General features: G+C 53.5%; 3 protein-coding genes across 7 annotated transcripts in view; 2 read left to right on the top strand and 1 right to left on the bottom strand.

Moving 5' to 3' along the window:
• The window catches only part of PPP2R5D (protein phosphatase 2 regulatory subunit B'delta), a 19,485-nt gene extending 14,951 nt beyond the window's left edge, over nucleotides 1–4,534 (top strand). The window contains exons 6-16 of the mRNA XM_036870038.1: nucleotides 1–93; nucleotides 489–619; nucleotides 757–816; nucleotides 923–1,031; nucleotides 1,246–1,299; nucleotides 1,610–1,780; nucleotides 1,887–2,014; nucleotides 2,662–2,763; nucleotides 2,858–2,930; nucleotides 3,073–3,189; nucleotides 3,336–4,534. Coding sequence (XP_036725933.1) covers nucleotides 1–93; nucleotides 489–619; nucleotides 757–816; nucleotides 923–1,031; nucleotides 1,246–1,299; nucleotides 1,610–1,780; nucleotides 1,887–2,014; nucleotides 2,662–2,763; nucleotides 2,858–2,930; nucleotides 3,073–3,189; nucleotides 3,336–3,473 — 1,176 coding nt within the window. The 3' untranslated portion in view covers nucleotides 3,474–4,534. The remainder of the gene's footprint in view (nucleotides 94–488; nucleotides 620–756; nucleotides 817–922; nucleotides 1,032–1,245; nucleotides 1,300–1,609; nucleotides 1,781–1,886; nucleotides 2,015–2,661; nucleotides 2,764–2,857; nucleotides 2,931–3,072; nucleotides 3,190–3,335) is intronic.
• MEA1 (male-enhanced antigen 1) lies at nucleotides 4,413–8,228 on the bottom strand. Of its 4 annotated transcripts, none has more exons than XM_036870043.1 (4): nucleotides 8,023–8,228; nucleotides 5,312–5,591; nucleotides 5,123–5,225; nucleotides 4,413–4,814 (listed from the first exon to the last, which is right to left on the bottom strand). In XM_036870043.1, the coding sequence occupies exons 2-4, from the start codon at nucleotides 5,579–5,581 to the stop codon at nucleotides 4,663–4,665; spliced, it is 525 nt and encodes a 174-aa protein (XP_036725938.1). In that variant the 5' UTR covers nucleotides 5,582–5,591; nucleotides 8,023–8,228; the 3' UTR covers nucleotides 4,413–4,662. The 4 variants fall into 4 exon arrangements, with proteins under 4 accessions (XP_036725938.1, XP_036725937.1, XP_036725936.1 ...); XM_036870042.1 differs by lacking the exon at nucleotides 8,023–8,228 and adding an exon at nucleotides 6,069–6,153; XM_036870041.1 differs by lacking the exon at nucleotides 8,023–8,228 and adding an exon at nucleotides 5,960–6,087.
• KLHDC3 (kelch domain containing 3) lies at nucleotides 6,378–17,388 on the top strand. Of its 2 annotated transcripts, XM_036870040.1 has the most exons (15): nucleotides 6,378–6,531; nucleotides 8,734–8,948; nucleotides 9,127–9,303; nucleotides 9,456–9,571; nucleotides 9,760–9,831; nucleotides 9,941–10,154; nucleotides 10,233–10,319; nucleotides 10,467–10,575; nucleotides 10,699–10,772; nucleotides 14,782–14,929; nucleotides 15,061–15,127; nucleotides 15,208–15,312; nucleotides 15,602–15,676; nucleotides 15,785–15,902; nucleotides 16,341–17,388. In XM_036870040.1, the coding sequence occupies exons 2-15, from the start codon at nucleotides 8,795–8,797 to the stop codon at nucleotides 16,475–16,477; spliced, it is 1,653 nt and encodes a 550-aa protein (XP_036725935.1). In that variant the 5' UTR covers nucleotides 6,378–6,531; nucleotides 8,734–8,794; the 3' UTR covers nucleotides 16,478–17,388. The 2 variants fall into 2 exon arrangements, with proteins under 2 accessions (XP_036725935.1, XP_036725934.1); XM_036870039.1 differs by lacking the exons at nucleotides 14,782–14,929; nucleotides 15,061–15,127; nucleotides 15,208–15,312; ... (1 more) ...; nucleotides 15,785–15,902; nucleotides 16,341–17,388 and adding exons at nucleotides 10,896–10,974; nucleotides 11,580–12,200 and having other exon boundaries at nucleotides 6,379–6,531.

Below are 17,388 nucleotides of genomic sequence, written 5' to 3'. Positions count from 1 at the left end.
CTCGTGTACGAGTTCTTCTTACGTTTCCTTGAGTCTCCCGATTTCCAGCCAAACATAGCCAAGAAGTACATTGACCAGAAGTTTGTCCTTGCTGTGAGTCCCCTCCTTCCAGTCTGTGAACTCTAGCCCCACGTCCCCTGACTCCAGTCCAAGCTGCTCTTTTTGCTTCTGCTGAATATAGGTACTGTATTGGGTTTCAGCTGTGTCTGGTGCAAATTGACCATGTCCATAAGAAGCTTCCAGCACAATGGAAGGAAACAAAAAAGCAACACTGTTACCCTCCCCCCCCCACCCCACCCAATGGGGAATGCAGCACGTATTCCCAGACATCACCTGGGGTAGAGCAGTACAATAGAATCACTCTTCCCAGAGACTCGTCTCCACGCACCCTCTTCAGAGGGCTTCCTCTGGCCAGGACCCAAGTCACCCCAGCCCTGGCCTTCCCCGGCTCCTGCCTCACTGCCGCCTCTCCTCCCGCTTGCTCCCAGCTCCTGGACCTGTTTGACAGTGAGGACCCTCGAGAGCGGGACTTCCTCAAGACCATCTTGCATCGCATCTATGGCAAGTTTTTGGGGCTCCGGGCTTATATCCGTAGGCAGATCAACCACATCTTCTACAGGTGAGGCCAGGAGCCTGGGCTCCGGAGCAAAGCAAGCCCCTCACTAAGGTGGGGTGGGAGAAGGGTGGTAGGCGGCACTCCACAGAATGCTGGAGGGGCATCAGGGGTTATCAAGAGAGTCTTTGTTCTTCCCTCAGGTTCATCTATGAGACAGAGCACCACAATGGGATTGCCGAGCTCCTGGAGATCCTGGGCAGGTGAGAGGTGGGGCGGGGGCACACATGCCTAGAAAAGGTCGGGGGGGTTGGTGCATTGAGCTTGGACCTGGCCCTTTGGTCCTGACAACCCTCCCTTAACTCCCAGCATCATCAATGGCTTTGCCTTGCCCCTGAAAGAAGAGCACAAGATGTTCCTCATCCGTGTCCTGCTTCCCCTTCACAAGGTCAAGTCTCTGAGTGTCTACCACCCTCAGGTGAGCTGCCTTCCTCCTGATGATCCCCGGCCCTGGCCGCAGAGAAAAGAGGGAAGGGGAAGCATTCCAGCCGTGATGGGGCGGCAGAGGGAGCAGGGGGCGGAATTCCTCTCTACGCCGCCCCTTCTGTTCTGGGGTCTGGTTTCTGTCACCGACCTCTCTGTGACCTTCTGAGCCCTGCACCTCACCTCCTTTCTGTCTCAACCTTCTGCAGCTGGCGTACTGCGTGGTACAGTTCCTGGAGAAGGAAAGCAGCCTCACTGAGCCGGTAACTCCCCTGCTGGGCCCTAGGGTCCACCTCTCCCTGTCAGCAGCACTTGCCAGTTGGTACCTATTGAGCAGTGCCGTAAGCACTCAGGGGGGATGTAACCCGACAGGTGACATGGTTTCCTCTCTAAAGGAGAAGTAAAACCTTTGTACACCTAGGAAGCATCCAAGCCGGAGAAACATGAGCACTTAACTGAGGCCACCCAAGCTGTGCCCACCGGGGTTGGGGGGGGAGAGGGCAGGATGGCTTCCTGGAGACCCAGACAGGTGTTGAGTGAGAATTTTATTCCTGTGTCCTCCTCTTCTCGCAGGTGATCGTGGGCCTTCTCAAGTTCTGGCCCAAGACCCACAGCCCCAAGGAGGTGATGTTCCTGAATGAGCTAGAGGAGATTCTGGATGTCATTGAACCTTCAGAGTTCAGCAAAGTGATGGAACCACTCTTCCGCCAGCTTGCCAAGTGCGTCTCCAGCCCCCATTTCCAGGTGAGACCCAGACCCAGAACATCCCAGCCCCTGCCTCCCAGAAAACTGAGGAGGGTCTTCAGCATAGTGAGCCATATCCCCACTGAGTCTCGCCTGTCCCCACCAGGTGGCAGAGCGTGCCCTCTATTACTGGAACAATGAGTACATCATGAGCCTGATAAGTGACAATGCTGCCCGAGTCCTTCCCATCATGTTCCCTGCACTCTACAGGAACTCCAAGAGCCACTGGAACAAGTAGGGAACTGGGGTGGCACTGGGCACTGAGGATCTGGTTTTGGAATGTGGGAGGGTGTGGATGGACTCAAGAGCCAGTGGTCTCATCTGGTCCCTCAGCAAGCGGGGCTGGTGCCCACTGCATATTAATAGGGCCTTGAGGAACTGACCGGGGAGAAAAGATACCCATGTGAGAGATCTGTGCTACCCAGCAGCAGAGCAGTGGCCTCTGTCACATCTCTTCTTGAGGTCAGATATTCTGCAGCTTTGGAGATGTAATTCCATGTTGTGAGAAGCTGATGTGATCCTCTTAGTATGTATTAAATCCCAGCGTTGTAAAAAGGCTTTCCTGCTAAAAGCAAGTGCGCTGGGAGGCCATTAGTGTGGGCTAGAAGAGTAGGAAGTAGCGGGGAAAAGGGAGCTCTTGGAGCACGGGGTGCGGGAAGGATGGACAGGCAGACTCATATTTGTAAAGGGCCTGAACTGCCAATCTCAAGTCACATGATTTGGCCAGAGTGATGAGCTTACACTGTACAGAGGCTGGTGGGATGGGAGTAGTACATGAGAAAGCTCTTAGCAGAGACACCTTGTGGGAGAGAGCAAATTGAGGTCCCGGCACTGAGGGCAGGCTCTGGCCTCTTATACCTCGTCTTTCTTCCTGGTGGCAGGACAATCCACGGCCTGATCTACAATGCCCTGAAGCTGTTTATGGAGATGAATCAGAAGCTGTTTGATGACTGTACACAACAATACAAGGCAGAGAAGCAGAAGTGAGTCTCTCTCTCCTTGGGGGTGTTCCTCTTCCACACCAGCCCCCTGTGCTTCTCTCTCAAGCCCACCCCAATCCTGTCTTTGCTCCCTCAGGGGCCGGTTCCGAATGAAGGAGAGAGAAGAGATGTGGCAAAGGATTGAGGAGCTGGCTCGCCTTAACCCCCAGGTGAGGTGCTTCTGCCCTTGCCCTGAACTGAGAGGTCCAGCCTGGGTGGGGGGAGGGTTTGTCTGAGGAGGGGCAGGAAGCAAACAGGGTCCCCAGACTTCCCAAGTGGCTCTCGCCACTTGTCTGCCTCCTTTCCTCTCAGTATCCCATGTTCCGAGCGCCTCCACCACTGCCTCCTGTGTACTCGATGGAGACGGAGACCCCCACGGCAGAGGACATCCAGCTTCTGAAGAGGACGGTGGAGACAGAGGCCGTGCAGGTGGGAGGGCACGGGGAGCAGAAAGACAAGACAGCCCTGGGAGGGAGAGGAGACAGGAGCCGCAGAGCCAAGGAATCAGGGCAGGAAACAATGGGATTTCTCGGGACTTGGTCACCATTCCTCACCTTCTGCACATCCACACACAGATGCTAAAGGACATCAAGAAGGAGAAAGTGCTGCTTCGGCGGAAGTCAGAGCTGCCTCAGGACGTGTACACCATCAAGGCACTGGAGGCGCACAAGCGGGCGGAAGAGTTTCTAACTGCCAGCCAGGAGGCTCTCTGACCTCCTCACCCTCCCACCACAGGGCCACAGCCCACTCAGCCCTGGGACACTGCCCCAGCCCTCCACCTTCTGCTCCCCACTGGCTGACTTGGGGCAAGGCAGGGCCTCTCTGCTCTAGGGAGGGGGATGAGGCACTTGAAGCGGGGACACCCACAGAGTGGTCCCTCTTCTCCCCCCAAATGTGTTCATGCCTCCCTGCGGCTAGTACAGACAGGCTGAGCGCAGCAATGCTCAGCGCTCAGACAACTTGGGGATGCCTGGCCCCCTCCTGCTCCTTATCCCACAGCTACCTGAGGCTGCTCTGAGAGATACACATGGGAATAATATGCTCCTCTCCTCTCCCCTTCAGCCCCATTTGAACTCCAGGTGTCTCCTCCTTGTCTCCCTCCCCTGCAGGCATATAGGGAGCAGCAGGAGATGATTCTCACCAAAGTTATGTCAAACCCCATTGGCCCCTGGAGTGAATTAGCTGGAGGGGAGCCAACCCCCAACAGCACAAATAGGCCCCCAGCCCCAGCAGTGTGCAGGCTGATGGGGTTGCATTATTTCCTCTTACCCCTGCCTGACCAAGACAACATGGGAGAGCAAAAGGAGAAAAGCATAGGCTTTGGACAGTAGGTGATAAATATAGGGCCCAGATGGACCAAGAGAAGGGGATGAACAAACACCCTACCCTGTACCCCCTCTTTGGTGAGCAGCAGCCCTGGGATCACTGACATGGAAGGGACCATCCTGGGGCTGACTGCTTTCCTGTGCTGTTGGTCCCCAAAGCTAGGAAGAAGGAAGCAGGGGGCAGTGCCCTAAGCATGGCTCCCCCCAACACCTATTTATTTCCCTGTTTGTGCTGATGCTGGGCAGGCTCTCACTTGTCCCTTTCAGGAACCTTGGAGGGGCGAGGGGCTGGGGGGGGCCGGACCCAGGTTCCAGGGGCACAGGCAGTGCAGCTTTTGGCTGTGTACATAGGGTGCTTTATTCTCCACAGAGTGATACATGCTAAGGTGGGTTGGGCTTGGACCGTTGTCCCCATATGTACAGAACTGAATAAAGTGGGTCTCTGAGAAGAAGTCTGATTTGCCTTGACGTGGAAGGGAGACGGGGAGGATGGAGATGGCCATTACAACCAGGATGTGTTCAGTCCTGTGCTGGTTCTGGCCTGGAATGCAGGGAGATAAGGCACCTCTCAGGGTGATCACTTCCAGGAAGGGGCAGCCTGCCGGGCTTGGAGGGCCTTCTGTACCACATCTTCCCACTGGGCATCTGATATCTCCCGAGCCCAGGCAGGAACCCCTGGCGCAGGCAGGCTTACACCAGCCATCGTCCTTTTCACCAGCTCCACGTGTTCTGAAATCACAGGCAGACCAGTTAGGGGGTAGAAACAATAAGACCAGCTCCCCTCCCCGTTCGTTGAATTAACCCAGAGCTTTTGGGCTAGTGAGGTCACTGAATCTGTCCTGTTATTCCTAGGCAAGCCTGCCCATCCCACCCCCCCAGCCTAGAAGAATAGCATTTCACCTGGATTCTGAAGTCTGCAAAATCTTAGATTACAAACTTGTTTTAGGAACAGGGTGTTCCTGTGACTTCCCTCTACTGGCACTAATCAGTTCCCTTCCTCCATTATTATTCCAAAATAAAAGAATGATCTCTTTTACCTGGGTCCATGGGAATAGAGCTGTGGTTGCTCGATGCTGTAGCTCCCTCCTCATCTTCATCCTCGCTTTCTAATGGTGGGTCTGGCAAATGAAGCCCCAGGGCCTGCAGAGCCAGAGACGACAGTTCAGGGCCAGTCCTTCAAGGACTCCAGCTTCACCTGCTCAGGAACAATGCCTCCTCCACCATACCTGGATCCGATCCTGGATATCAGCAACTACATCTTCTCCATCCCCCACTGGTGCCAGCTCCACCTCCTCTTGTTCAGGATCTTGGTTCAGGGGCTGGTAGGAATAGCCAGCTGGTCCTGCCCCCGTTTCCTCTTGCTCTTCCTCTGGTTCCTCACTGCTCCAATCCCCAGTGCCTTCTGTAGGGCCCTGGTGTGGCCCGAGTTCCTCAGTCTGATTGGGGAAGATACGTTCAGGACCCATGGTGTCTCCCCCTAGAACTACTGCTGCCATCGGGCAGGGGCTGCAAGAACAGGGCGGCAGGAGAATAGTGATTGGATGAAATTAAGTCCACCTTCAGCTTCTCATCCAGCTCCTTGTGGTCTCCTCCTACGTCACGAAACATTTAAACGCCCCGTTTCCTGCCCCTCTCCCCACCATCCAGCCTCTCCCGGGCCCTTCACCTCTTAAGCCGACTTATCTCCAACGGAAGCCCACCCGCCTTACGCCGCCAATTCTTAACAGCCCAGCCGGAGGCCATGCCACCTCCCAAAAGACACCCCTTCGAGAACGCCCCTCCCCCCCGTCCATTTAGGAACTCCGGGTCGCCAAATAAGCTCCCCTAGACAAGGCGTACCCGCCCCCTTCTCTCCAAGGGGTTCCCCTCTGTACCGCCTGACGAACACCCTTCGGGTCCCAGAGGCTTCCTTCAAATGGCCCCAGCTGCGGCGTCCCCAGCCGCCCCACCGATACTCGGCGCTGGCGTTTCCGCGCGCCTTACCCGCTCAGAGCCCGCTGCCAAACTCGCACCTTCACTTCCGGCGCGGCAGGACGTGCCGGGGTGCCTAGTCCTCCAACCCTGCCGCGCGCTCATGATTGACGCGAGCGAGGACGAAGAGTCCGCCCCTTGCCCCGCCTCCACCGTCTTTTTCCCCGACAACCAAGGACTACATTACCCAGTAACTCCCGCGATTTTTGACACGTATCTGCACATGCACAGAATCTCCTCAGGCTCCTACCCACTCTTGAGCCCCTGACGTCCCTCCGGAACTCCGTGAACTACAAGTCCCGGTAGGCTTCGGGCACTTAGCTCTGACTGCACGTGCGCAGACAGCTGCCCGCCGGAAGGACAGAGCCTGGTTGTGTTTATCTCGTTGGGGAACGAGTTGTCGGTTGGCGTGCAACGGTTTCTAGGCTGCAGGCAGCGCGAGGACCCGCGGCCCCGCCCCGGCCCGGCCTGGCAGGTAGCCCGGGGTGGGTTGAGGGACAAGGAGAATTATAGGGGCTGGGGACGCCCATGCTTAGCGCTGGAGTCGTGGGGGATGGGCCTGAGAGTGAAGAGGTGGGGGTGGGGAGGGAGCTAGGGGGATGATGGGAGAGGAAAGTGTTAATGGGGAAAGAAGGGCTCCGGGAGGATGGTGAGGAAACCAGTGGGAGAGACCTGGTAGGCAGCCGGAGGAGGCACTAAAGGAAATTGGAAAGAAGACCGGGTTATGAGGAGAACAGGGAAGCTGAGGATAATGGAAGAAAAGGGCGGGGGTGTCTGGAGTTGTGCGGGAGGGGAGGTTGGGATGACTGGGAGACGACAGGGATAGCGTCATATACAGGGAGGAATATCTCTGGCGGAGAGGGGGTCAATGGATATTAGCTTTTTTCCCCTTAGTGGAAGAGGGAAAATGGAGGGCTGTCGGGGTGGAGCTTGGAGTCGTGGGAGAAGGAAGAAGGAGAAAACGGCAAAGCTCTCAGGAGATCAAGAAGGGCCAGAAACGGGGAGTGAAAATTGCAAGAGAATAGGAAGGGGGGGTAGGTACATGAAGGGAATTGAAGAAGCTTGAGAATGCGGCAGTGATAGAGGATGGGAGAGACCCAGGGATAAGAGGAGACTCTGAGACCCTGGGGGCTTGTTCTCCACGAGCTTGAGTTGTGTTTTTTTTTGGAGGAGAAGCTAAGGTTTTTTTCTCCACCTTTGGATGGAATTGCTTCTCTCTTGTCCTCTGAATTCTTTGCTTTACCTTGATATAGCTGAAGTGGGGAGTGGAAGCTATGAGGGAAGATGAAGGACTCCGGTTCTTAAGCTCTTCAACCTCCTTCCTATCTGTCCTTACAAGCCCAGATCCAAGAGCTTTTGGATTGAGGACAGGAGTAATGAAGTGAGAGTGGTTTCCTGAGGGGCTATTTCAGGTTTGGCAGAGTGGCTATTTAAAGCATGGGGTTGGGGGTTGAGGGAGGTTGGGCAGGGGCAGGAGGGCTGGCAAGCCAGCTGAAACCTGTGTGTCTTTCTTGCGAGGGGTCTCCCTTACTTGAGCTTTTTCTTTGCCTGAGATTCTGCCTGGCTCTTCCCTCTGCCAGGGCTTCTTTTTTTTTTTTTCCGTTCTGCCAGGGCTTCTTGAACAGGGAGCAGATGATCTACCCAAACCCAGCAGGTGCCTGCCAGAGCAGGCAGTGCCAGCTGCAGGATTTGCCTGACAGAGCCTTCAGATGTACCCGTTATCACTAGGTTAGCAGGTTGTCTTTAAGAGACCATGATCTCTCATGCCTGGGTCTTTTTCTTGTCCTGCCCAAGGGTATTTTGCTTTCCTTTCCCTTTCCAGTGCACACCCCCACCCCTGTCCCCTTTCAGAGACCCAAGTGGGAGAAGAGCTGCTGGAAATAGCTTGTTCTCTACCACAATGGCTAGGTTGGGCAAGTGGCAAGAGGAGAAAACCCTACCCCCTCAATCCCCAGCACACACATACCTTTCTGGCTTAAGTTCTTGGCAGCATGCCAGACACAGCTGTCAAAGGAACTCCTCATGCCCGTGAGGGGCCCTGGGTGACCCCGATGACAACAGCTCTGCTTGACAAGAGCCCCCTGTGAGGGGCTAATCATCCATGGATGTTCCTGTCCGGGGTCAATCCCACCCCATCCTGGATAGAGGAACTGTTCCACTCTAAAAGCCTAAAAGCTTTTATGCTTGGAGGCACTCATGCCAGCTTTCAGTGGACTGTCTGGGGTTGGCTGGGCTATTAATAGCTCTGAGTATTTTGAGATCCCTCTCCCCACCTCAAAGAGCACGGAGATTCTTAGAGAGGTGGCAGTAGGCAGAGCAGAGCCAGAAAGACAAGAGAACTCACTGACCTTTGAAGGGGGCTTGGAGCTTGGGCCAGGCCAGTGACAGGGTGCAGCCGCCATGAGTAGGGGACGACCACGTTGAGCCCTTGATCAGCAGTCTGAGCTGGCAGTCAGGTCAGAGTGGCCCCACCCTTTGCTGTTGGAGAACACAGGGCCAGGGCTAGCTTCCTGACCTCAGCAGCTCCCCTGGAGCAGAGCCAGCCACCTGAGCTGTGGAGGGGTGGTGTGGGAGGGCCACCAGGTGACACTTAGAGGCAAGGCTAGTCCTGGGCGGAGTCACGGTGACCCAGGCAAAGGCTTTGCCTGAGGAGCCCGTGGCCCTAACTTGTGTTCAGGTATAGCAGAGGCAGCAGGCCGTGCCGGGGGGGCATGTTGCTGTAACCAGTGGCCCAGGGGATGTTACGGTGGACGGTGCACCTGGAGGGCGGGCCCCGCAGGGTGAACCATGCTGCAGTGGCTGTCGGGCACCGGGTGTACTCCTTCGGGGGTTACTGCTCTGGTGAAGACTATGAGACGCTGCGTCAGATTGATGTGCACATTTTCAATGCAGGTAAGCTAACTCGGGGACCATCCCTGGGTGCCCACATCAGGGAGGGCAGTGGGTGGCTGAGTGAGCTTTGTTGGTGGCCCCCATGGCCAGAGGGGGTGGAGGAAACTAACATGTGGTTTGGGAAAATGTGGATGGCTTGAAGGGAGGTTCCCAGGGCTGAGCAGAGCTGTGCCCACAGTGTCCTTGCGTTGGACAAAGCTGCCCCCAGTGAGGCCCGCCACCCGCGGGCAGGCTCCCGTGGTACCCTACATGCGGTATGGACACTCCACCGTCCTCATCGACGACACAGTCTTCCTTTGGGGCGGGCGGAATGACACCGAAGGGGCCTGCAATGTGCTCTATGCCTTTGACGTCAGTGAGTATGAGTCTCTGGAGGCTGTGTTCTGCCAAATGGTGCCTCGCGGGGCCGGGGAAGGTGTGGGCTGAGGGGGGCTGGGAATAAGGCGCCCCTGAGTCGAGGAGGGAGCGCCAGCTTGCTTACTGGGCCCACCCTCTCCCCTCCTTCAGATACTCACAAATGGTCCACACCCCGAGTGGCAGGAACAGTTCCTGGGGCCCGGGATGGACATTCGGCTTGTGTCCTGGGCAAGACCATGTACATTTTCGGGGGCTATGAGCAGCTGGTAGGTCTGGGAAGAAACTAGAGGTTTCCCTAGGGTGGGAATGAGAAGGAGGAAGGGGAATTGAAAGTAGTGGAATGGGAGGCTTTGGTTTGCTTGCAGGTTCTGAGGTGGGAGGGACGGAGGGTCGGAGAGTGACCCCTGCTCCTCTCTTTTATTCCTTCCTTCACTTCCTTTCTCTTTCTTGTCAGGCGGACTGCTTTTCCAATGACATTCACAAGCTGGATACCAGCACCATGACATGGACCCTGATCTGTACAAAGGTTGGCCCTTCTTCCTCTCTCCCAGATCCCCACCCTCAATTTAAGGAACCATAGGGAGCTCAAACAGTGAAAGCTGACCCCTCCCCCTCCCATCTCTGCTCCTGCCCAGGGCAACCCTGCACGCTGGAGGGACTTCCACTCGGCCACAATGCTGGGCAGTCACATGTATGTCTTTGGGGGCCGTGCAGACCGTTTTGGGCCATTCCATTCCAACAATGAGATTTACTGCAACCGCATCCGTGTCTTTGACACGAGGACTGAGGCCTGGCTGGACTGTCCACCCACCCCAGTGCTGCCCGAGGGGCGCCGGAGCCACTCAGCCTGTGAGTGTCTGTTAGGTCCCTGCCAAGTCCCCGTCCCCCTATTGCCCCTACATTCTTGACATTCCTCTCTCCTTCCAGTTGGCTACAATGGGGAGCTGTACATTTTTGGTGGCTATAATGCAAGGCTGAACCGGCACTTCCATGATCTCTGGAAGTTTAACCCTGGTAAAGAGCACTGCCTTTAAGGGAGGAACAGGGAGCAATTGAGGGGGCGTGGAAAAGAAAAGAATAATCCTGAGTGGGTGAGGGGCGGGGGTGGAGAGGATATCTGGGCTAGGCAGGTGTTGAACCTCCATTTAAACTTCTCTTTAGTGTCGTTTACCTGGAAAAAGATTGAACCGAAGGGGAAGGGGCCATGTCCCCGCCGGCGCCAGTGCTGCTGTATTGTTGGTGACAAGATTGTCCTCTTTGGGGGTACCAGGTTAGGAGGAGAGAGGGGAGGGCTCCAGGAAGGGCCTAAGCCTGTGACTAACATGGGAGACATTTGAGCAAGAGGGTCTCGTGGGTAGTCTTCACTCCTTCATCTCTCTTTTGATCCCTATAGTCCATCTCCTGAGGAAGGCCTGGGAGATGAATTTGACCTCATAGATCATTCTGACTTACACATTTTGGACTTTAGTAAGTACACTTATTCCCTAAGTGCTTTTGCCATCAGGGTCCCTGTCTTTGGGTGGTGATATCCAGGACTGGACCCTTTCCTCGGCTTTGACCATCTCCCTCTCCCCCACTCCTCCTTTAAAGGCCCTAGTCTGAAGACTCTGTGCAAACTGGCTGTGATTCAGTATAACCTGGACCAGTCCTGTTTGCCCCATGACATCAGGTACAGTGAATGGTTGGAAAGGAGGGACTGGTTGAGGGTGAGTGGGCAGCACAAGCATGACCTGATTGGCTTGGTCTCAGTGTGCAGGAGAGAGAAGATTTTGTTCTGTAGCGTACTTGTGGAGAGGGAGCAAGAAGGAAATGTAAAACTGTCATCTGGGTGAGTTTTATGGAAAAAATGTCCAGTTTTCAAACCAAGTTCAGAGGCATCACTTCCTAATTCCTGAGCTGATACAGTTATTTTTGTTAATATGCTGAGAAAGTTTGATTAAATCTAGAACCTAGCTGCAGAGAAAAAACAAGTTTTGGAGCCTCTGGATCACATTAATTCCAGAATTAAGGGAGGTCCTTCCTAGCTCCTTCCCTTTGAATTCCATCCTTAGGTCTAAATCAAGCACTGAAAGTTATCTTGTATATAATTGTGCCCTTCTGGGTCATTCTGCGACACTTTCCTCTCCTTGATTCAGTTCAGCTTAATTCTTACTTGCTGAGGGTCTGTGTGTTCAGTATTTGGTGATAGAGTATACAAGGCTGAACAGATGGATCCCAGGCTGGCCCAAGATGAACACATGTGCAAGTTTCTGCCTGTCATTTTTGGCCTTCCAGGTGGGAGCTGAATGCCATGACCACCAACAGCAATATCAGTCGCCCCATTGTCTCCTCCCATGGGTAGGAGGAAGTTTCTGCCGCCTCCCTTCCTGAGCCTGCTGGTGTCTTCACTGCCCTTGCCCATCTCTCCCCCGCCTGCCCCTTTGGACCCTGGACTTGGTATACCTCCACATGGAGTTGTTGGACTAGAGGTGTTTTCTGTGCTGTGAACTTAGTGGGGAGCTGCAGGGGGGAGGGCTAGGTCCCTTCCTCCTTGGGCCGAGGGCCCCTTCCCCTTGGTGCTCTGTCCCATTCACCTTCCTCCAACTGCTCCTGGGCCTCTGCTCTGCCCCAGGTCAGCCATGCTCTGCTGGGAAGCGAAGGGAATGGGGAGGAGGGAGAAGCAAGCAGTGTCAGCCTCAGGAGCTTCCCCTCCCCACCCTTCTTTCCACCTCTTCCCGCTGCTTGAGCCCTGAGCATTGATTGGGAGCTGAGAGGAGTTGCAGCTGTTGGCATGAAATCTCCTTCTCCCTGACCTGGGGAGGGGAGGACCAGCAGATAATCCCACCCTTCCTTGAGCTGTTGCTGTACCCTGACGCTCTCAGCCAGCTCAGATTTTATAAAAATGATTTGAAAGTCTCCAAACGTGTGATCTCTTTTGTGTGGAATAGGCAAGGGACGGCAGGAGTTTGCAGTGGGGCCAGGGTGCTGAGGTTCTGGCTTCTCAGCCAAGAGCATTAGGAAACCAAATACCACCACGGCCTGGCCGGAGTTTCTCTTCGGCGCGGAGTGCAGCGCCAAGCGACAAAAGGGAGGGGGTAACGTTATTTACAGCGGGCGCCCTTTTCCGCCCAGGGAGGGCTCCCCGGCCGCCCACCAGCGGCCCGTGCGGCGGTGGGCGGGATCTGCTCTATTGTCATCAAGCCTCGCGGACTCGGCCTGCCGGAGATGCCGGAAGGGGCGGGGCGGCGGCCGCCGGAGCGGAAGTAGCGCCATTAGTCTTCGGCAGGCCGCGCGAGCCGATGCTGAGAGTGAACTCCCGGGAATGGGCGGCCTTCGGGTCTCGTCGCGGGGCTCGGGACGGCGGGGGCCTGGGGCCCGGGGAGCTGCAGAAGGGTGAGGGGACGGCGCCGGGCCGAGGGGCAGCCGTGGAGGCGGGGTGAGGGGCCAGTGGCACCGCGTGTGGTGCGGGCTCGGAGACTGGAGACGCCGTGACCGTGAGACTTAAGTTATCTGAAAGATGCAAACACCGGGAGCGCCCCCCAACGCACTGGAAAGTGGGGAGTCAGAGAGGATGCTTCCTGGATTAGGACATCCTGAGCAGTTTTTTAGAGGGCGAAGAGGGTTTTTCGCAGGGAGGAAACGTTATGTTCAAAAGCAGAGTCAGGAAAGGGGATGGATTGTTGGGGAAGGCTTAGTAGGTGAGGATTCAACAAATTTTGCCAACATTATTGAGCATCTGTTGTGTGCAGGCACAGTTCTAGATGCTGGAGATACAGTAGTGAATAAAGCAGCACAACACTGTCCTCATGAAGCTTACCTTTTAGGGGTTAAAAAAAACCAAGCAAATTAATAAAAGCCAATAAAACACGGAATTGCAGATTTTTAAAGGGTAAATTTTTTGAAAAAGGTGATAAGAGCTCTGAAGAGAAAGCAGGGGAGGAGTTACAGTTTTAAGTAATCACAGAAGGCCTCACTGGGTAGGTGACATTTGAGAAACCGTTTGAAGGAGGTGAGGGAGCAAGCAGTACAGCGGGAGGAAGTGTTCCAAGCAAAGTCAGGTGCAAAGGAACTGAGGTGGGAGCATACCTTCCTGCTTAGGAACTGCTTGGAGGCCAGTTGACTGGAGAGTAGTAGGAAGGAGGAGATGGTAGGAGATGAGATTAGAGCCAAAACCCGGGCTAGATCACATGGGGTCTTCAGGCTATTACAAAGCCTAGAGCTTTTCCTCTGAGCAAGATGGAAGCCACTGGGGAGTTGTGAGTTCTGGAGTGACATGATGTTTAGGATATGTATGTGGAAATGAGGTGGGAGTGATAAGATCAGGTTTGCCTTTTTTTTTTTTTTTGGAAAGAAAGTTATTAAAGAACTGAAAGTGAAAACTTCAGGTCTGAAGTAGTTTCCTTTTTTAAAAAAATTTTTATTGGAGTATGGTTGATTTACAATGTGTTAGTTTCAAGTGTACAGCAAAGTGAATCAGTTACACATATACATATATCCACTCTTATTTTTTTATTTTATATTATTTTTGGGTGTGTTGGGTCTTCGTTGCTGTACGTGGGCTTTTCTCTAGTTGCAGTGAGTGGGGGCTACTCTTTGTTACGGTGCGCGGGCTTCTCATTGCGGTGGCTTCTCTCTTTTTTTTTTTTAATCAGTCATCAATTTTATACACATCAGTGTATACACGTCAATCCCAATCGCCCAATTCAGCACACCACCAGCAGTGGCTTCTCTTGTTGCGGAGCACGGGCTCCAGGCGCGGGCTTCAGTAGTTATGGCACACGGACTTAGTTGCTCCGTGGCATGTGGGATCTTCCCAGACCAGGATCAAACCCGTGTTCCCTGCATTGGCAGGCGGATTCTTAACCACTGTGCCACCAGGGAAGTCCTATCCACTCTTTTTTAGATTCTTTTCCCATATAGGTCATTATAGAGTATTGAGTAGAGTTCCCTGTGCTACAGTAGGTCCTTATTAGTTATCTATTTTATATATATCAATAGTAGTGTGTATATGTCAATCCCAATCTCCCAATTTACCCCCTCCCCAGGTTTTGCTTTTTAGATGCCTCTCCCAGGCTGAAGCGGGGAGCATAGCTTTGAGAGGAGTGAGACTGGAGGTTGGGAGAGCAGTGAGGAGGCTAGAGTACTGATTGAGGTGAGAGGTGCTGAGCGTATCCTGAACCAGAATAATGGCAATGGTAGCTGAGCAAGGGAGACAGAGGTCCTTATGGGGAAACCTGTGAAGGAGTGATTTAAAAGAGCCTTACATATACACCTTCTTTAGCAAGGTGAGGCCCCAGGTAGCTGGAACCGATGGGGAGTTAGGTGTCAGTGTAGCGCCATTACAACCTGTGCTGCCCAGGACCTGCAGTGATCGGTCTGAAGGGGATGTTGGAAAGGATCAGTTACCTAAGGAATGAAGATGGGATGGCGTCTTTGCAGCAATGGCAGATGCTGAGCTGAGTTGCGGTTCCCTCCCACCCCCACCTACCTTTCACAGGCACATCTCACATGTCATTTGAGGAGCTGTTGGAATTGCAGAGCCAAGTGGGGACTAAGACGTACAAACAATTGGTAACTGGAAACAGCACTAAGAAGCAAAGTTCCAGACCACCTGTCCAAAAAGCATGTGTTGCAGATAAGCACAGGTGAGGAGCAAGGCCTGCCCCAGGAGTTGGAGGATAGCTGGTCCCTTGAGTAGGTGTCTGCTTTCTTGGGTGGCAGGTGGGAGGCCTTTGACAAGACTGGAGTTCCCTTGACCTGTTTAATTTCTCCATAGGCCTCTGGAAATGTCAGCCAAGGCCCGGGTGCCATTTTTGCGTCAAGTTGTTCCCATCAGTAAGAAGGTGAGGAGGAGGCAGTAAGCTCTTTCTCAGTGAAAAGGAGACTGAACAGTTCTTTTATATTCTCTCTGTTTGCTCCAAAGGTAGCCCGGGACCCCCGCTTTGACGATCTGTCAGGGGAATATAATCCTGAGGTGTTTGATAAAACGTATCAATTCCTAAATGACATCCGAGCCAGAGAGAAAGATGTGAGTAACATGAGATTGGTCTGTGGGGATTCCGAGTGGTGAGACAAGAGCACAGGTCAGAGAGTCGGGCAGAGGGGAGCAGGGTGCGTCAATTTACTAGCTGTGTGATCACTGACAAGTTACTTAACCTCTTTTTGCTTCAGTTTCCTTATCACAGAAAGAGAATAATTCCTATCTCATAGTGTTTATGTGAGTTAACATATGCGAACCTCTTAGAATAATGCTTGGCACAGAGTTTCCCCTAACATTTACAGAATGCTAACTGTCATACTCATTTTCCAATGTGGAGCTTGTGAAAAAGCAGCTGAAGAAGCGCCGTTCAGGGGAGGAGCGCGAGAAACTGCAGCAGCTGCTTCAGCAAATGGTGAGTAAGTCAGAATACGGGGGAGGGAGGTGAGAGCAGGTCGAGGCAGGAGGTGATTCACAGTCCCTACTATTCACCTGTCTCACCGATCTCATCTTTGCTCCTCAGGAGCAGCAAGAAATGGCACAGCAGGAACGGAAGCGGCAGCAGGAGCTGCACCTGGCCCTGAAGCAGGAGCGGCGGGCTCAGGCCCAGCAGGGCCATCGGCCATACTTCCTGAAGAAATGTGAGTGGGGCACAGCTGTGACAGGCTAGTTACAGGAACAGGGGTTGGGTGGCCATAGAGGCAGGATACTGTGTTGGGGGTCCATGAGCTCCCTAAGGGAGGCATGAAGGCTGGATCCCATGGTAAGTTGGAGGAAAGCAGAAATAGTAGGGAGTTGTTGTTTGTAACCATTCTTGTATCCCTAATGACTGTGGGCAGGGAGTGTCGTTTTTATCTCTGTCCCACCCCCACATATGTGGGTAGGGCACAGAGAAGGAGCTCATAGTTGGCTGAATTGAGAAAGAGTAGAATCATAGAAGTCAGCTTGCTTACACACACCAGTGAACTCCAGATGAGTCACATATCCCTGCATAGTGGTTGAGAATTACTGACCTGGGGAAAGGGAAAGAGGCGGGCCTCCTCCTTTGCTTACCGGCTTTCTTTCTCCTTGTCCTCCAGCTGAGCAGCGCCAGTTGGTCCTAGCTGAGAAGTTCAAGGAGCTGAAACGAAGCAAGAAGCTAGAGAGCTTCTTGAGTCGAAAGAGGCGCCGAAATGCAGGCAAGGACAGAAGACATCTCCCTTTGAGCAAAGAGTAGTAAGGAGCTGTCCTCAGCTCTGCCACTGCCCCAGTGAGAAATGCATCTGTGGGGACACATTTGGGCTTGGCCCGTTCTGGTCTTTCCCATTCAAGGGCAAGGGTCACAGCTGCCTGGGAACCCGACTGGCTCAGAGATGACTAGAGGGCTCTTGGACTGCCTGAGGGCTGGACACGAAGAGCAGCTCAGCCTTCTGCCATTCCACACTTCTTCTGCTTGGGTCTGGGTCATCATGTCCTCAAGTCCTTCTCCCATTCTTGCCTTAAAGTAATGATTCTGGTATAGAAGGAAAAGGACTGGTGAGTGACCTTGAGGCCAGTTGAAGGCCATAGAGTCTGAGTGGCTCCCGGGACTGGGACTTTATGTAGGAGCCAGTTCATCAACACTCGTGTCACTCATCTTTTTATTCTGCTGCTTTTGTGGGTGGCCTAGAATTACCATTTCAGGGGCCACGTGTTGGGTGGGCAATAAACCTAATGCTCCTACAAAGTGGGAAGTCAGATCAGAGACCCTTCCTATTTAAACTGAACAGATGACACGATCATTCAAAGAGGGAACCAATCCCACAACTCATCTACTTAGCTTTGGTCTTGGATGCAAGGGGAGGTAGAAGGTGGGGACAAAAATATGATAATATGTAAGCACAGCTGGCTCTCAGTACTGTTTGGGTGGAGAATTCATATTGCCTGTGTGGACTGGAAAATCCTCAAGCTGACAATTCAGTTTAAAGTGATCTCAGGTTGATAGTGCCTTCAGGCACCTGGCAGAAGCAAATGCATTCCTCTCTTGAGGATTGTACTTTAAACCCAGGCCTCAAGGAATTCCTTTAGATAAAATGTCAAGGAATCTAAGCTTACAGTGAAAACAAAGCAAACAAGGAAAAAAAAAAAACCCATAAGCAAGAGTCATTA

The sequence above is a fragment of the Balaenoptera musculus genome, chromosome 11 (genome assembly GCF_009873245.2).
Source record: "Balaenoptera musculus isolate JJ_BM4_2016_0621 chromosome 11, mBalMus1.pri.v3, whole genome shotgun sequence".
Taxonomy (NCBI): Eukaryota; Metazoa; Chordata; class Mammalia; order Artiodactyla; family Balaenopteridae; genus Balaenoptera; species Balaenoptera musculus.
This window is presented reverse-complemented; position numbering and strand designations above follow the sequence as displayed.

Bases quoted from the DNA above. Each gene is read 5' to 3' on its own strand.
- KLHDC3 (XM_036870040.1), top strand. From the start codon at position 8,795: ATGTTACGGTGGACGGTGCACCTGGAGGGCGGGCCCCGCAGGGTGAAC. The intron at 8,949-9,126 runs GTAAGCTAACTC...CTGTGCCCACAG, and splicing joins TGTGCACATTTTCAATGCAG to TGTCCTTGCGTTGGACAAAG. The intron at 15,313-15,601 runs GTGAGTAACATG...TCCAATGTGGAG, and splicing joins TCCGAGCCAGAGAGAAAGAT to CTTGTGAAAAAGCAGCTGAA.
- MEA1 (XM_036870043.1), bottom strand. From the start codon at position 5,581: ATGGCAGCAGTAGTTCTAGGGGGAGACACCATGGGTCCTGAACGTATC. The intron at 5,226-5,311 runs GTATGGTGGAGG...CTGGCTCTGCAG, and splicing joins ATATCCAGGATCGGATCCAG to GCCCTGGGGCTTCATTTGCC. The intron at 4,815-5,122 runs GTAAAAGAGATC...CTGTGATTTCAG, and splicing joins CTCTATTCCCATGGACCCAG to AACACGTGGAGCTGGTGAAA.